The 17,133-nt window shown below is 34.4% G+C and overlaps 1 protein-coding gene across 1 annotated transcript in view; it reads left to right on the top strand.

Moving 5' to 3' along the window:
• LOC127550356 (ubiquinol-cytochrome-c reductase complex assembly factor 1) overlaps positions 1-17,133 on the top strand; it is a 133,296-nt gene that overhangs the window by 13,801 nt on the left and 102,362 nt on the right. The window contains exons 2-4 of the mRNA XM_051979190.1: positions 3,197-3,301; positions 10,987-11,082; positions 12,435-12,542. Coding sequence (XP_051835150.1) covers positions 3,197-3,301; positions 10,987-11,082; positions 12,435-12,542 — 309 coding nt within the window. The remainder of the gene's footprint in view (positions 1-3,196; positions 3,302-10,986; positions 11,083-12,434; positions 12,543-17,133) is intronic.

The following is a 17,133-nucleotide window of genomic DNA, read 5'->3' as shown; positions in this document are numbered from 1 at the left end:
TTGGCCTTCAGAAGTAACACTTCCAGTTTTCCTACTGCCTCTCCAATAAGTCCTGTCCTTATATGTTTCCTTTCCCTTGTTTTAACCCCTTTATGTGAATGTTCATCACAAGTCTGTTTTTAGCCCTCTTTTCACTCTTCCTTGGCAGTATCATCATTAGCTGTCCACTTCTATGCAACTGACTTCCCAGTTTTATCTTCAGCTCTGTCTGTAAATTCTTCCAAGTTCTAGACCTGTTTATTGAATATTTTTGCTAGAATGTCTTCCTGATACTTTTAATTTAACATGTCCAAAACAGCTTGTTATCTTTTTGTTTTCTAAACTTGCATTAATCTTCTGATTTTAATGTTTCTGCTCTGCAATATCATTTACCCAGTCTCCCAGGATTGATACTTTTGAGTAAAGTAACTGGTTCCAAAAACCTGTATCTTTTGAGATACAGAACAGGTATATTTGTCAGAGGCTAAATGTAACAAATAAGCAACCTGTTTTATTTGAGTTATTTGTTATTATAGAGATTAGGCAGGCCCATAACAAAAGTGAGCCCTAATTTTGCTGGTCATGAGGATAACTGTGAAAATTAGACAAAAACTTATTTTAGGGACCATCATAGACTTCCTTCACTGCCCATTCTGTCTGTCTGGTTCCCTTGTGATATAATTGAAGGGATGAACTAGATTTGGAGTCAGAAGACACACATTTGAATTATAATTCTGCCCTCTGTAAAATGAGAGGTTAAAATATATAATCTCTGAAGTTGATCAATAAACAAATATTAAAGGCCTACTATGGCCCCATATACAATTTGCCCAGGGGCAAAGAGTATCGGAGGTTTGAACTCGGGTCCTTTTGACTCTACTGCTACTACTGTCTCTCCATTGTTTCACTTGCCTCTTCCAGGGAGTTTTTCAAGAGAGGTCTCAAAAATGAGCAAGAAAACTCCCCTGAAACTAACCCATGCAAGTATTAAGAATCCAAGTGATCTTTATAATCCCTAAGATTCAGCTTTTCTTTTATGTGTTAGTTAAATTTTAATGCTCTAGTAAGTAGAAGGGGCAAGGTGTGGAAGGGGCAGGGTGCGAAAGGGGGAAGGGTAATCTAGCAAGTGAATATAGAAATAGCATACTATGGTACTTCAGTTATGATCGTAGTATACTTTTTGAGGGTTTTAAAACAAGGGACAATTGGGCAAATCACAATTTCATATGTGTAAAATTAAGCAAGGGCTGTTCATTCAGAATTGTGCCTATTTATGTAGTTGAGAGATGGCTATTGCTTGAGAGGTATTAGAGGTATTTAAAGACCCTGCAGAGAGATAGTCATGCTTTTCTTTTTCTTTTTCCTTCAATTTTCTGTTTTAAATTCTCTTTCCCCATCTCCACTTCTCCATTTATTAAGAAGGCAAGAAAAATATATTACAAATAAGTATAATTGTGCAAAAAAATTCCCATATTAGCTATATTAAAAAAAAAAGAAAATGAAACAAAAACTATATGTTTCAATTTGTAATCTTTAAGGTTATCAGTTCTCTATAACATATTTTATCATGAGTTCTTTGGAGTTGTGGTTGGTCATTGAGCAATTATCAAGTCTTTCAGAGTTCATTATCTTTATATTATTGCTATTATATAACTTGTCCAGATTCTGATTATATTACATTGTATGAGTCCATATAGGTCTTTCCAGGTTTTTCTGAAATCATCCTCTTTGTTATTTCTGACAATGCAATGATATTCCATCACATTCACATACTATAACTTGTTAAGCCATTCTCCAAATAATGGACATACCCTTAATTTCTTATTTTTTGATACCACAAAAAGACCTATTATAAGTATTTTTATATATTAGGTCTTTTCCTCTTTCTTTGATCTCTTCACTGTATAGATATATAGTGGATATTTTTGGGTAAAAGTTTAATAGCTTTTTGGGCATAGTTCCAAATTGTGTTCCTGAAGAGTTGAACTAGTTCATAGTTCCAAAGAAGTAGTATGAGAATAGGGTATAATCATGAAGTAAATTTTCTAACCTTTTTTAAAGAAGTTACTCATTTTTAAGTATTCTTTTCTTTGAGTTACAAATTCTCTTCTTCCCTTCTATCCCTATCCACTAAAAGGGCAAGTAAAATAACATCATGCCTATGAAATCATGCAAGACATTTTCATATTAGCCTTATTTTTAAAAAGCAAAAAAAAATTAAAGAGAATAAGAAAATTATACCTAAGTTTGCTTACACTTTTCTCTCAGGAGATGGAGAGTATTTTTTCATTATGAGTTCTTTGGAATTATCTTGGATCATTTTGATCAGAATAGTCAAGTCTTTCATAGTTGATCATTGTAACAATATATTACTATGTGCAATGATCTAGTTCTTCTCACTTAACTTCGTATCCTTCTCTATTTTTCCATTTTGCTTATGTTTTACCTATAACATCAAAAGAATATTTTATGGTTCAGTCAATGCAAAACTCTGAAGATGCTTCACATTTAGTTAATAACTGGTTTTGTTATGATTTGATAAGCATGAATTATTTTTAATATATTACTTTTGACTTGGAAATTTGGTTCCTATTAAAATACTTCCTTGAAAAGCATGGCTTTCCATTTTCCAAGTGGTCTCACATCCACTTTTTGTTCTAGTATAAATTTTTTTCATGTTCTTAATGGGCTCTTAATAAATGTAAGTTATCTGAACTTCTGTTCCATTTGTAGCTGGTAGCAATTTACATTAACTAAATTTTGAAGTACTTCTGATAATTAACATTGAAATTAATGAACATATAGAAAGTATTGAAATGTCCATTTTCAGAATTATTTATTATAATACATATGGTAGCTGTATCCCAAAGTTGTTTTGACGATTATGTGAAAAAATGTTTGTCTCAAATGCTTCATAACTGAAATCCTATTTAAATGTGAGTTATCATTGTTAATTTTTTAGGTCTTATTTCCCTTCCAATCCTTGCCTTTACTGATGAACTTCCTTTAGTTTCTGCCAGTTACTCCAAAGATAGGTACCTTGTCACTAGAGAGATGAATATTGAGAAGTGAGCTTCTTGGCCCCAATTTTAAATGATCCCTTTGCCAATCGATATTTATTTGCCTTAGTCTGATGGAATTTTCAAGCTTGATTTGCTTGTTTTTTTGCATCTACATTATATTGATTCTTGGAAGACTTTCTTTTTTTTCCTTCTAGAAAGTCCAAAGTGGTGTAACTCAGTGGGTAACAGCATGCAGCCAATTGACACCTTTACTTCTTTCTCAAAGACAGTGGCTCCAGACATCCTCTGGCATTTTTCAGGTAAGATTTGTTGTTTGTCTCTTAGTATGAAAACCTCACTGTTTGTGTTCAAATGTCATGTATTTATAGATTAGCCAACAAAAGTCTATGATGGGAATACCGCATAGGGCCCCTTTTACAGACTTCTCTAATGCTGGCCAGACCAGGACTCTTTCCTATAGGGTGGGTGGTGCTGTTAATAAATACCCTCGCCAGGGACCTTCCATCACCTAACTCGGGATACTGGGCTACAGTCTGATGACTTTTATTATTAGGAATTCCTTCCACATATTCAATTGAGAATCTCCTTTTTTGCTTCATCACACAGGCTGCAGCTGTTTAGGAGCTAAGATTTTAAAAGGGCAAGAAAATCTAAAAGTGCTTCATTCTACATGAGAACCTGCTAAAACAAAATTTAGTATAGTGCAGCATTCAGAGATGTCAGGCTCCCTTCTCTGGAGAGTAAAAACAGTCTTTTCTTCCATGAGCCCTGGGTATCTATTTATAATGAAGTTGTGATATATCTATAATTCACTCTCCTATTACATTTATAGGCTGTCATAGGATCCTAAAATTATATATTTGGAGGTAATAAAGGCCTAATTAGTCTAATCTCCTCTTTTTTGCACTATTTTTCTTTCCTTTCCTCCTGTCCCTTGCCTTTCCTCTCCTTTTTTATGATAATGAAAACTGAAGCCCAAGGAGTTTAGTTGACTTGCTCAGCTGAAACCCAGGCCTCTGGACTTCACACCCAATGTTCTTTCCCTTGTTCCATGCTGTCCCAGTTCTTCACTTGCAGAGATTTCACTTGCACAGCTACACTTAATGGTGGTGCAGCTTAGGCAAGCCTCTTAGCCATGTTCCTTACTTTATTCATCTGTAAAATGCTGGTAGTTCTTGCATTACTTACCTCACAGGGTATAGGTGAGGAAAGTACTTTGCAAATCTGAAAGTGAGTTATGTTGAAGATGATGACGGATTGTCTTTCCAAAGTTGCAAATGTAAGTCAGTTGTTTTTTTTTAATCAGGGTAATGTGATTTTTATTAGATGATATAAACCTTTCTCTCTCTCTTTTTTTTTTTAATAACTTTTTATTGACAGAATCCATGCCAGGGTAATTTTTTACAGCATTATCCCTTGCACTCACTTCTGTTCCGATTTTCCCCTTCTCTCCCTCCACTCCCTCCCCCAGATGGCAAGCAGTCCTTTACATGTTAAATAGGTTACAGTATATCCTAGATACAATATATGTGTGCAGAACCGAACAGTTCTCTTGTTGCACAGGGAGAATTGGATTCAGAAGGCATAAATAACCCGGGAAAAAAAACAAAAATGCAAGCAGTTTATATTCATTTCCCAGTGTTCTTTCTTTGGGTGTAGCTGCTTCTGTCCATCCTTGATCAATTGAAACTGAATTAGCTCTCTTTATTGAAGAGATCCACTTCCATCAGAATACATTCTCAAACAGTATCGGTGTTGAAGTATATAATGATCTCCTGGTTCTGCTCATTTCACTTAGTATCAGTTCATGTAAGTATCGCCAATCCTCTCTGTATTCATCCTGCTGCTCATACAGAACAATAATATTCCATAACATTCATATACACAATTAACCCAGCCATTCTCCAATTGATGGGCATCCATTCATTTTCCAGCTTCTAGCCACTACAAACAGGGCTGCCATAAACATTTTGGCACATACAGGTCCCTTTCCCTTCTTTAGTATCTCTTTGGGATATAAGTCCAGTAGAAACACTGCTGGATCAAAGGGTATGCACAGTTTGATAACTTTTTGAACATAGTTCCAAATTGCTTTCCAGAATGGCTGGATGTGTTCACAATTCCACCAACAATGCATCAGTATCCCTGTTTTCCCACATCCCCTCCAACGTTCTGCATTATCTTTCCCTGTCACTCTAGCCAATCTGACAGGTGTGTAGTGGTATCTCAGAATTTTCTTAATTTGCATTTCTCTGATTAATAATGATTTGGAGCGTATTTTCATATTTCTATAAATAGCTTTAATTTCTTCGTCTGAGAATTATCTGTTCATATCCTTTGACCATTTATCAATTGGAGAATGTCTTGATTTCTTATAAATTAGAGTCAATTCTCTATATATTTTGGAAATGAGGCCTTTATCAGAACCTTTGACTGTAAAAATGTTTTCCCAGTTTATTGTTTCCCTTCTAATCTTGTCTGCATTTGTTTTGTTTGTACAAAAAATTTTCAATTTGATATAATCAAAATTTTCTATTTTGTGGTCAATAGTGATCTCTAGTTCTTCTTTGGTCATAAATTCTTCTCCTTCCTACGTCTGAGAGGTAAACTATCCTATGCTCTTCCAATTTATTTATAATCTCATTCTTGTAAGTCAGTTTGAAACTCTTACTGGTGCTTAGCTTCCTGGTCTCTAGCTCCCAACGCTGTTTTTGTTCTTAGTGTAGTGGAATTATAATTTGGGACCTTCTCCCTCTTTGTTAATTGAAATTGGCTGTCCAGGGGAGTGACATCATAAATGGAGAAAGATATTTAGGGAATAAGTTATAATTGGTTTTAAATGCCAAACAGAAAGTTGGCACTTGATCCTATAGGTAATAGGGAACCCTTGAATTTGAGAAGAGCGAGGTTTTGAGGCAAGAAGACCAATTTGGAGGCTATTGACAAATGAGAGATTACAAAGGCCTGAGCTAGGTAGGGATGGTAACTATCGGAGGGGGAAAATAAGGTAATCATATGTGAAAAATGTTATAGAAGTAAAACTGACAAAACTTGAATCTTTTTCAATGTGGTTCAATATTGCATTAGTTTTTTTGGCTGCCTTATTATAGTGTTGGCTTAAGGTCTATTATAGGCAAACAATTGATCATATTTCCCCAATTTTATATTTATGAAGTAAATTTTTAATGCCCAAGTGCTCATTGATATTTATCCTTATTAAATTTATTATTTTATTCAATTCAGTCCAATGTTTTAGCATATCATTATCAAGTAGACAGCTGGATAGAGCAATGGGCCTAGAGTTATGACACCTACTAACTGTGTGACCCTAAGTAATTCACTTGACCTCTGAATCAATTTCTCCTCCTGTGAAAACGGGGAATAATAAAAGCACCTATCATTAGGTGCATAACAGAATTGTGAAGATCAAGTGAGGTAATATTTTTATAAAGCATTAAGTGCAGTACCTGACCTATAGTACTAGCCGAGTGATCATGGACAAGTCCCAGAACCTGTTCCATCTGTAAGATAACATAATAGGACCTGGAATATGTTTAATAGGTAGTCTATGTGAAGATCAAATAAGATATTCTATGTAAAGTGCTTACAATCCTCAAAGAATCTGTATGATTAAATACATAATAGATCTGTGATATTATTGTTTATTTCTCTCTGGGCAAAAAGCACGCATATATATATTTTATATATGTCCTGGGGTAAAGTCTCTTACATGTTAGTTAACTCTTTTGTAAAGGATTATGGAGAATATGGACAAGAATTATACAGATTGAAAAGACATATATGTATGAAGCAGTCAAGGTGGTGGCAATGTTGTGTAATAGATATCCAGTCTTAAGAACTAGGAAGGCCTGAATTCAGGTCCTACCTCTGAGACCTTGATTGTGTGACCCTGTATGAGTCATTTTGTCTTTCTCAGCCACTGGCAACTCTCTTAAGATTTTTTAAGTTCCAGAATATGTCTTGATCTGTGTTGGTAGAAGTTAACTCGGTGGGAGGTACATAAACTAATCAAGTTCATTTTTTTAAAATGAGGATTATATATGTTCATTGGAAATTATAAATAAGTTGTGATCAATATTCAGTCCTTCTTTCTGGATACAGATGTCTCTTTCCATCACAAGTCTATTGGAATCGGCCTGAATCACTTCATTATTGAAAAGAGCCATGATCAGAATTGATCAAATGATATCAATTATACTTGTGAAATCATGCAAAACATATTTGTACATTAGCTGTGTTGCCAAAAAAAAAAAAATAAAGTGAGAAAGTTATCTTTCAATGAGAATTAATCAATTTTCTCTCTGGAGGTATATACCATCAGAGTAGCCAAATCTTTGACAGTTGATCATCATTACAGCATTGCTATCATTGTGAAACATGATTTCTCAGTTCTCTCATTTCACTTGCATCAGTTCTTTCAGGTCTTTCCATGGAGTTTTCTCAAGCCACTCCTCTTTGTCATTTCCTACAATAGTATTTCATCACAATCATATGCCCCAACTTATCTAGCCATTCTCCAAGTAATGTATATCCCCTCAAAATTTCCAATTCTTTGCTACCACAAAAAAGAGCTGCTGTAAATATTTTTTATGGGTAGGTCCCTTTCCTTTTCCTTTTTTTTTTTTTTTTTTTTTTTAAATCTCTTTGGTAGTAGTGGTAATTCTGAACCAAGGGAGAGCAATTTTGTAGCCCTTTGAGTATAATCCTAAATTATTTTCCAGAATGGTTGAACTATTCTTCCACAAATTACTGTTCTTTTTCATATTTAATTTATTCTTTGGTTTCTGTATCATCAGTTCATCAGTATACTTATTTTTACTCAACTGTTTCAATATCTATTATTTCTGAAAAGTGTGAAGTTGTACCACAAAGTTGTTTTAATTTGCCTTTCTGTAATCAGTAGTGATTTAGAGCATTTTTTCATACGACTATACATAATCTTGACTTTTTTCTTCTAAAAATTGTCTGTTTATATCCCTATTAGATTGCTTATTTGATTCAAACCAACATTGTAGTCAGTCAGTGGTTCATGACATGTTATTAATTCAGCAACAATTTATTAAGTACTAATTATGTATAAGGTACTAACTATTATATAAGGATACAAATCTGAAAAATGACATGAGTCCTGAATTCAAAGGATTCTATATTGTATTTCACTTGTTTGAGTTTCATCTCCATTTAAATAGTCCTTTGAGGACATAGACGGTCTCACACTTTCTTAGTATTGCTCAGAGATCCTAGCTTAGAACACACTCAGTAAATACTTTTTGATTGATAATCTTTCTTTTCTTTTTTTTTTTTAAATAAGATTTAGCAATAGATTTATTCTCATATATGTATTTTGGGTGAATATGCAAGAAAAACTTTCTCAGGTTGGCTCCAATTAATGAAACTCTTGACAATTTTTCTTTTCCTCCTAAGCTTGAAGATACCTTCAAGGATTATAGTTGTTCTGTTTTACTTTATCTCTCTTTTCTTTAAGTTGTCTTCTGACATTTGCTGTATGACATTTCTGTGAATATGCTCAGTGATTCTAACTTTGGGTGTATCAAAGACATTTAAAGATGAATGCTTTCCTTTAAGGATTGAGATAGAAACGTTGGGTGACAGTGGAAGGTTTGCAGGAAAAATAAATAAATGTACATATATGTAGGTAAGAATTAAGTGTTGTCCATTTTATACTTACCATCTGCTATACTTAACATGGTGTTATAGAAATGTCAGTTCATAAGTAATGATAGGATGGGGTAGGGAAGTACAGCCACAGCAGAAATCTTTTGGCTTCTACTGGAGATGTTTGGGGAGAGAGGCCATTTAATCTAATGGAAGAGCCAAAACCCTAGCTAGGTAGAACCACTATTAGTTGTGGTCTTTGAACCTGTTTGAGTGCTTTGTGCCTTAGCTGGGCACCATTAAATTGATGTATGTGATGTAATGTGAGGTGTTCCGTGTTTAGTCTGCCCTTTACAAAGCCTGCTTGATACTCATGAATTAAAGCATAGAAGTCCTTGGGACAGACCAGAAGAATCCTGACTAATCTTTTAATAACTATGTTTAGAAGAATAGTAATAGATGATCTCTACAAATGAAAATTCCTTCCCTCTCCCTGTTAGGATTAAAGAAGGGAGTAGTATTTTTGTTCTAAATGTCTTATTCCTCTTGGACTATGAACTATTCATATCCTTAAGGAGGAAATTCTGACGTGAATTTTTTTTCCCCTCAATATTAAGATTAGTACTTTTCAAAATGCCTATTCCTAATTGTTACCTACGTTAAATTCCAGAATCCTGGGCTTGATCCTGCTGCTGCTGGCAATTAGCACAGTGTGTATTACTCTCAGAAATATAAATCTAACCCAATCCTCACTTATAGTCTTGTATCATCAGTTGAGAATTAGATACTTCCAAGTTGGATATCTCATAGACATCATAAACTGGACATGTCCAAACTGTATTCTTGGCTGTTTCTGACACATGCCATTTCATCTCCTCTTTGTCTTTGCACAAGCTGCCTCCTATGCCTAAAAGTTACTTCCTCCATAAACAAGTCTCTTAGAAACTCTAGATTTCTTCTGAGCTCAGGAGTCATTTCCTACATTAGACCTTTTGTGATACCCTTAGTGTATCAGTGCTAGTGACTATTACCACCTTTCAGATTACCTTATATTATCTGCTTCTAAGTATATGTATTTTTTTCTTGAATAGAATGAAAGTATCTTGAGACCAATTTTAGTTTTGTATCTCCTGCATATGGAATAGTGTCTGGCACATAATATATTCTAATATATCTTTCTTTTGTTGATTTGTTGGTGGTGAGCAAGTAGATACTGAGGAGCTATCATACTCTGATCAGTGTAGAAATGCCTCTTCCTGTGTTTACAGAAGCCAGTTTAACATTAGGAGTGAAGACTTACAAAGGATATGAACAGACAATTTTCAGATGATGAAATTGAAACTATCTCCACTTATATGAAAGAGTGTTCCAAATCACTATTGATCAGAGAAATGCAAATTAAGACAACTCTGAGATACCATTACACAGCTGTCAGATTGGCTTAAGATGACAGGAAAAAATAATGATGAATGTTGGAGGGGATGCGGGAAAACTGGGACACTGATACATTGTTGGTGGAGCTGTGAACGAATCCAACCGTTCTGGAGAGCAATCTGGAATTATGCTCAAAAAGTTATCAAACTGTGCATACTCTGATCCTGCAGTGCTACTACTGGGCTTATATCCCAAAGGAGATACTAAAGAAAGGAAAGGGACCTGTATGTGCCAAAATGTTTGTGGCAGCCCTGTTTATAGTGGCTAGAAACTGGAAAATGAATGGATGCCCATCAATTGGAGAATGGCTGGGTTAATTGTGGTATATGAATGTTATGGAATATTATTGTTCTGTAAGAAATGACCAGCAGGATGAATACAGAGAGGATTGGTGATACTTACATGAACTGATGCTAAGTGAAATGAGCAGAACTAGGAGATCATTATATTCTTCAACACCGATACTGTTTGAGGATGTATTCTGATGGAAGTGGATCTCTTCGATAAAGAGAGCTAATTCAGTTGCAATTGATCAAGGATGGACAGAAGCAGCTACACCCAAAGAAAGAACATTGGGAAATGAATATAAACTGCTTGCATTTTTGTTTTTCTTCCCGGGTTATTTATACCTTCTGAATCCAATTCTCCCTGTGCAACAAGAGAAGTGTTCGGTTCTGCACACATATATTGTATCTAGGATATACTGTAACCTATTTAACATGTAAAGGACTGCTTGCCATCTGGGGGAGGGGGTGGAGAGAGGGAAGGGGAAAATCGGAACAGAAGTGAGTGCAAGGGATAATGCTGTAAAAAATTACCCTGGCATGAGTTCTGTCAATAAAAAGTTATTTAAAAAAAAAAAAAAAGGAGTGAAGACTTAGAGTTGTTAATTTTTTTGATTATTTTCTTCCAGTGGTCCCAGAAGAGCCTTTCCCAAGTGGATGGTGGATCAGAACAGATCACTGGAGTAAGCCCATGGCCAAATAGGACATATCACACAACAGTCCAGGTGAGATCACATGTATGTATGTTGTAGTTATCTGCTTTAAAATTAAAGTACTAACATAGTCATGTTCTATTGGAAAAGTTCTTTAATGGAAAAGTAAGATAAATAAAGGAATCTGCTCTTTAGTCTTGACTGGTTATACCTTTTATCTTTTTGAGAATCCAGATTCATTTGTAGACAGTGCAGATTTTTATCAAAATATTTACCATTTTTCCAAATACGGTTTTGTCATTTAACATTATTAATGTAGGTGTATAGGTTCTTTTAATAAATCATATGATGGTGACAGAGGTAGCTAGGTGGTAGTGGATAGAGCATAGGATCTTGAGTGAGGACAACTTGAGTCCAAATCTAGCCTCAGATATATACTAGCTGTTTGATTTTGGGCAAGTCACTTAATCTTTGCCTCAGTTTCCTGAATTTAAAATGGAGATAATAATAGCGCCTACTTCCCAAAGTGGTTGTGAAGATGAAATGAAATAATATTTTTAAAAATTGTAGCATAATATGTGGCACATGGCTTTTTTCCTTCCTCCTTCCCTACCTCTCTTTATTTTGAATAAATTTTATGGCTGCCTTGAAAATTATTTTTCTCTCTGTTTTTCTTTATGCTGGTAAACATAATGTTCTCACCATCCCTTCCAGTTTATAAAGCTTTTTATTTTCAAACACATGCTTAGACAGTTTTCCACATTAACATTGTGTTCCAGTTTTTTTTTCTCCTTTCCTTCCCTCCCCTCTTCCCCAAGATGGGAAATAATCCAGTAAATGTTAATGTTAAACATATGAAATTCTTCTATACATTTTCCCACAATTAACCTGCTACACACACACAAAAAAATCAGAACAAAAAGGAAAAAAATGAGAAAGAAAACAAAAATGCAAGCAAACAACAACAAAAAATAAGCAACATTCTTGCTCCCAAAATTGTTCATTGGGAGCTAAAGTTAAGAATCTTTCTTTGCAGTACTCTTTTATAGAGCTTTCCAATCCTTTCCCAAGGAATCTTATTTGTTATTATTGTGGGGGAAGGGGGAGATATGGTAGGTGGTGGTGGTGATGGGTAATGAGGAAAGATGTAGGATATAGAATTGGATAATTCTGTTTGGGACATTCATCATATATCTAGGTACTGGATGCCCTCCAAGAAGATTTTAAATCTTAGGCTTGGAAAGGGAAAAAACCAAACCAAAACAAACAAACAAAAAAACAAACCGCAAAAAAAAAAAAAAAAAAAAAAAAAAAAAAAAAAAAAAAAAAAAAACCACCCAGCAGAATTTGGTAGATAAAAGTTTTTAAGTTTTTTTTTCTTTTTTTTCCATATCTTAATGTTTCCCATTTCTTTCCTCAAACAGCTTCTAAAGTCTAAGGACTCCTCAAAACCCATTGAAGAGAAGGTTGGTGCCCTCACAAAGATAATAGAAGCTATGGGATTCACAGGACCATTGAAATACAGTAGATGGGTAAAGTCCTTTAAGATTTTCTTTTTATCTTGTTCTTTAGCTTTCTGCTCCATCATAGTTTTGTCTTTATTGCTTTTTAGCCAGTCTTTTCATAAATGTTCTGTTTCTCTATCATTTGTACCAGTCAATTAAGTTAGGTCTTAATCATATAGGTGACTGGGTACGTAAATGGAAACTTTTTCATCAGGATTTTCCTATGGAAGTACTTTCCTGGTACATGTGTAGGAAGACTGGTACTTCTCAAACGCCTATTGTGGGACCTAGTGGAGTAGTTGTTTTGATCTTAATAATATATTTTGTCTGTATTTTTGTAGAAACACAGCCAAAATGAAGATAGCACTGCCACCATGAGTTTGTGGTATGCTTGATACGTTCCAGATGGTTTTGAACAAATTTTTAGGAGTAAATTTAACTTTTCATTGTTACTTAGAAGGGGATGAAATAGAAACCATCTTACTTTGACAGCTTAGATAAACTTATTGGCTATATATGCTTGTTAACTTTTTTTTGACTGGGGCAATTGAGGTTAAGTGACTTGCTAAGGGTCACACAGCTAGCTAGGAAGTGTTAAGTATCTGAGGTCAGATTTGAACTCATATCCTCCGACTTCTGGGCTGGCACTCTATCCCTTGCACCACCTAGCTGCCCCTGCTTGTTAACTTGAATATGGGTTAGAGATGTTGAGGAAGAAAACAATTTAAGAAATGTAACCAAGGCATATTTGTGACAAGGGCTTCATTTTTCTTTTTCTAATGTGAAGGGTGGGAAGTCTAAGAGAGGTAGGGACAGAATAACAAGAAAAAGCTTAGAAGAAAGAAGGCAAGAAAGACGTACAAATAAGTAGGTGACTTTGAAAGCTACAGGTTATTATATATTTTGAAAGAAAAGCAAATTTACATAATAGAAATCTATGGTTTCATGGGAAATCCTCTTTTACTCTTCTACTGGCTATATGGTAATACCTTTTTGGAGTGTGATTTAAATGAACAAAAATACATTTAAAAAAAGAATCAAATTTGAATTTTTTGTTTGACTCCTGCTTGTAAAAATCATATTGTGAAAATAGTATTTGGATACCTTGATTAATACTGTGGCATTACAGAACGGAGAACATTCTAGGCCTGGAGTCAGGAGTTATGAAGGATGTAGTGTGGAAATAGCCTAGAACTTAGCATAGATCTGTCTTTTATTCCTATCACATTGTATCATTTATTATCTTTCCCCTCATTAGATTATTTTTGTGGATGGGGACTATGTAAATTTTCATTTTATCCCACTACTTTTGATGTAAACCCTAAACAAGCTTGTTCCCAGGAATTGATAAAATGAATCCCTCCTATTCCTTTATTAAGCAGCATAATCAGGTCAGTTTCCCCACATGATTCTGTTTGAATAGAAGGATGAGAGAAGAAACTCTTAGTCAACTTCCATTGTCTTAGTCCTCTCTGAGACTGTTTAAGCATCTTTAAAAATGGTCACAGTAAACAAACTTGATGGGAAACTTAGGTTTCCCAGACTATCTTTGGGACTCAGTATTTCAGTATACATCCTCGATTACTCCCTTGATCCTGTTCTCATCCCCTTCTGTCTTCCTTGAGCTACAAAAGATTTTGTTTTCTCAAACCAAGTTTCTTCTTCTTTTATGACACTACATTGTATCTGTTTGAACCTGTGAAGCTATTTGCACATAAAATAAAATAGTAAATCTTTGTTTGGATGTGATGGATGCCTGACATGATTTCTTCAGGTCAATTATTTTGTAACCAAATCTCTTTTATTCTGTTTTTATATAATATTCTTTTACATCTATTTCTTTCCCAAATCTATTTCATATTACCTCTTCTGGTACTATTTTGTCACTTCACCTTGGGATAGTGCTTTGCATATAGTTGCCACTTCAGTAAATGTTTGTTAAACTGAAATTGACTAAGGAAGTAGCTTCTTATAAGTGCTGTTTGGTTATTGCTACAGGGAAACGGAGAAAATAAAAAAGCAAATGTATATATGTCAGCTAGTCTGTCCAAATATTAAGAAGTTCCAGTTATTTCAGAGGCTTTCAGGAATCAAGTAACAAAAGGACAGGGAAAACTATTCTCTATTAGCTGAATAGGGTCAAGGAGATACATACATCTAGAGCTCTAGAGAAAATTTTTCTGTTAAAGACAGGTCAGTGAATGCTTTCTTTTCCAAGTCCCAAGTCCCAAGTCCCAAAGATCTGAAGGAAATTGAATCATGATAAATTAGTCAGTAGATAAATAAGAATTTTAATGAAAAATTTGGTCCACAGATTAAAACTGTCACTGATAACAGGATAAGACTGATATATGTTGTTCTAGTAATAGATGGGTGGTGACATATATCATTACTAAGATCTGGGCAAGTGAAACTAAAGTTATTGAAAATATATAAAGACCATCAGATTTAACAGGTAATTTTGGAAGAATAATTTTCAGTTGAGTAAAGAGGTTGCCAGTCAAATTATGAATCATTGAGGAGAGAATGAGATGAGAAGTAGAGACATTGTGTGGACAGTTTTTTAAGAACTTTGACTAAGAAAGGGAGGGTATTATAGGGTGATAGCTTAAGAAATAGTAAGGTCTATTGAAGATTTTTAAGGGTGGCAGAGATATGGACATATTTGGAGGTAATAAAGAGGAGCCAGCGTATGAGGGAGAAAGTGAAGATTAGAGAAGGGGATGGGGGTTGAGATAGCAGTGTGCCAGAATAGATTGGAGAGAATATGATCAAGTGTGCATGATGAAGCATTAATTTTAGAAAGGAAAACCACCATCTCATTATCAAAGATTGAGAGAAAGGAGAACATTGGGTGATGATAGCAAGGGTGTGTGAGATGAGGATCAGTTTTTTTTTTTTTGTAAAATAAGAGATGAAGTCCTTAGATTGTATGTGTTCGTGTGCATGTGTGTTATTGCATGTGCACAGACTTGAGAAGATAGTGTTTGGAAGAGAAGATTAGAGATAGCTTCCCTAAAACGTGAGCTGGGAATCCTTTAGGGAAGTAAAAATAATGACCTTGCTGCTGTGATATCAAGTTTTTATTAGATTGCATATCTTTGTAATGCCCCAGTTGGTACAGTTGTGTGATTTGTTCTAGTTCTATTCAAACAATCTTTGCTTGGGAGAGAAAGGGGTTGATAGTGGGAGTAATCCAGGACTAGGATTGGAAAGAAATGAGTAATGACAGAATAAGAGTTCAAGAGTTAAATAAGAAAAGGACAATTTGATATAGCATTAGACTGTATAAAAGATGGGAAAAGAAAGAGTAATGACATGAGAAAGTATTGAGCTGGATAGAAGAATTATCATGTTATCATAATATCTAATTATCATGAGAATCTAAAATAAGTTTAGGAAGGGAGAGAGAGGTATAATGAGAGAGATGGCACAATAGGGAATTATGGTTAGAGGCAATATCAAAGTTTTTGATGAAGGAAGTAGAATGGGTAATGGTGAGATCCAGAATACAACCAACCATAAGTGTAGTTAAAATAAAATCTTAGGAGTAAGTCATGGGATTTGAAGAAATTTATGGAATAAGTTCGAGAGACTATCAGCATAAATGAATCCTTTGCCATAAGAGTAGCAGTTGGAGAGGAAAGGAAGATAAGAGACCCAGGTGCTAAAATCGTTAAGAAAGAAGGGAGAATTTCATCCAAGAGAATGATGGTGATACAACTTACCAGAACTTATGGGATGCAAAGTAGTTCTTAGAGGAAATTTTATATCTCTAAATGCTTACATTAATAAAATGGAGAAAGAGAAGATCCTTCAATTGGGTATACAATTTAGAAAGCTAGAAAAAGAATAAGTTAAAAGACCTTAATTAAACGTCAAATTAGAAATTTTGAAAATCAAAGGAAAGATTGATAAAATTGAAAGTAAGAGAATTATTGAACTAATAAATAAAATAAAGTAATAAAATAAAATTATAGTTGATTTAAAAAAAAGGATAAACTTTTGGTTAATTTGGTTAGAAATGGAAAAGAAAAAAAACCCAAATTACCAGCATTAAAAATGAAAGGGTAAACTAATCTCTAATGAAGAAGAAATTAAAGCAATAATTAGGAATTGTTTTGTCCAACTATATGCCAATACATCTTGACAGTAATATTTCAAAAAATGTGAATTGCTCAGATTAACAGAAGAGGAAATAGAATACTTAACCCTATTTTAGAAAAATAAATTGAACAGCCATCAAGAACTCCTTAAGAAAAAATCTCCAGCACCAGATGGATTTATAAGTGAATTCTACCAAACATTTAAAGAACAATTAATTTCAATGGAAATTGAAATTTGGGGGAAAATAGATGATTTTAGCCTTGCCAAATTCCTTTTATGACACAAATATGGGGCTGATATCTAAACCAGGAAGAGCCAAAATGCAAAGTAAACTATAGACCAATATGTCTAATGAATATTGAGGCAAAAATTTTTAAATAAATTAACAAAGAGGATGGTGGTGCAGTGGATAGAGTACCAGCCCTGAAGTCAGGAGAACCTGAGTTCAAATCTGGATTCAGACACTTAACACTTCTTAGCTGTGTGATCCTGGGCAAGTCACTTAGTTTGT

This window comes from Antechinus flavipes, chromosome 2 (genome assembly GCF_016432865.1).
Source record: "Antechinus flavipes isolate AdamAnt ecotype Samford, QLD, Australia chromosome 2, AdamAnt_v2, whole genome shotgun sequence".
NCBI classification, from domain to species: Eukaryota; Metazoa; Chordata; class Mammalia; order Dasyuromorphia; family Dasyuridae; genus Antechinus; species Antechinus flavipes.
This window is presented reverse-complemented; position numbering and strand designations above follow the sequence as displayed.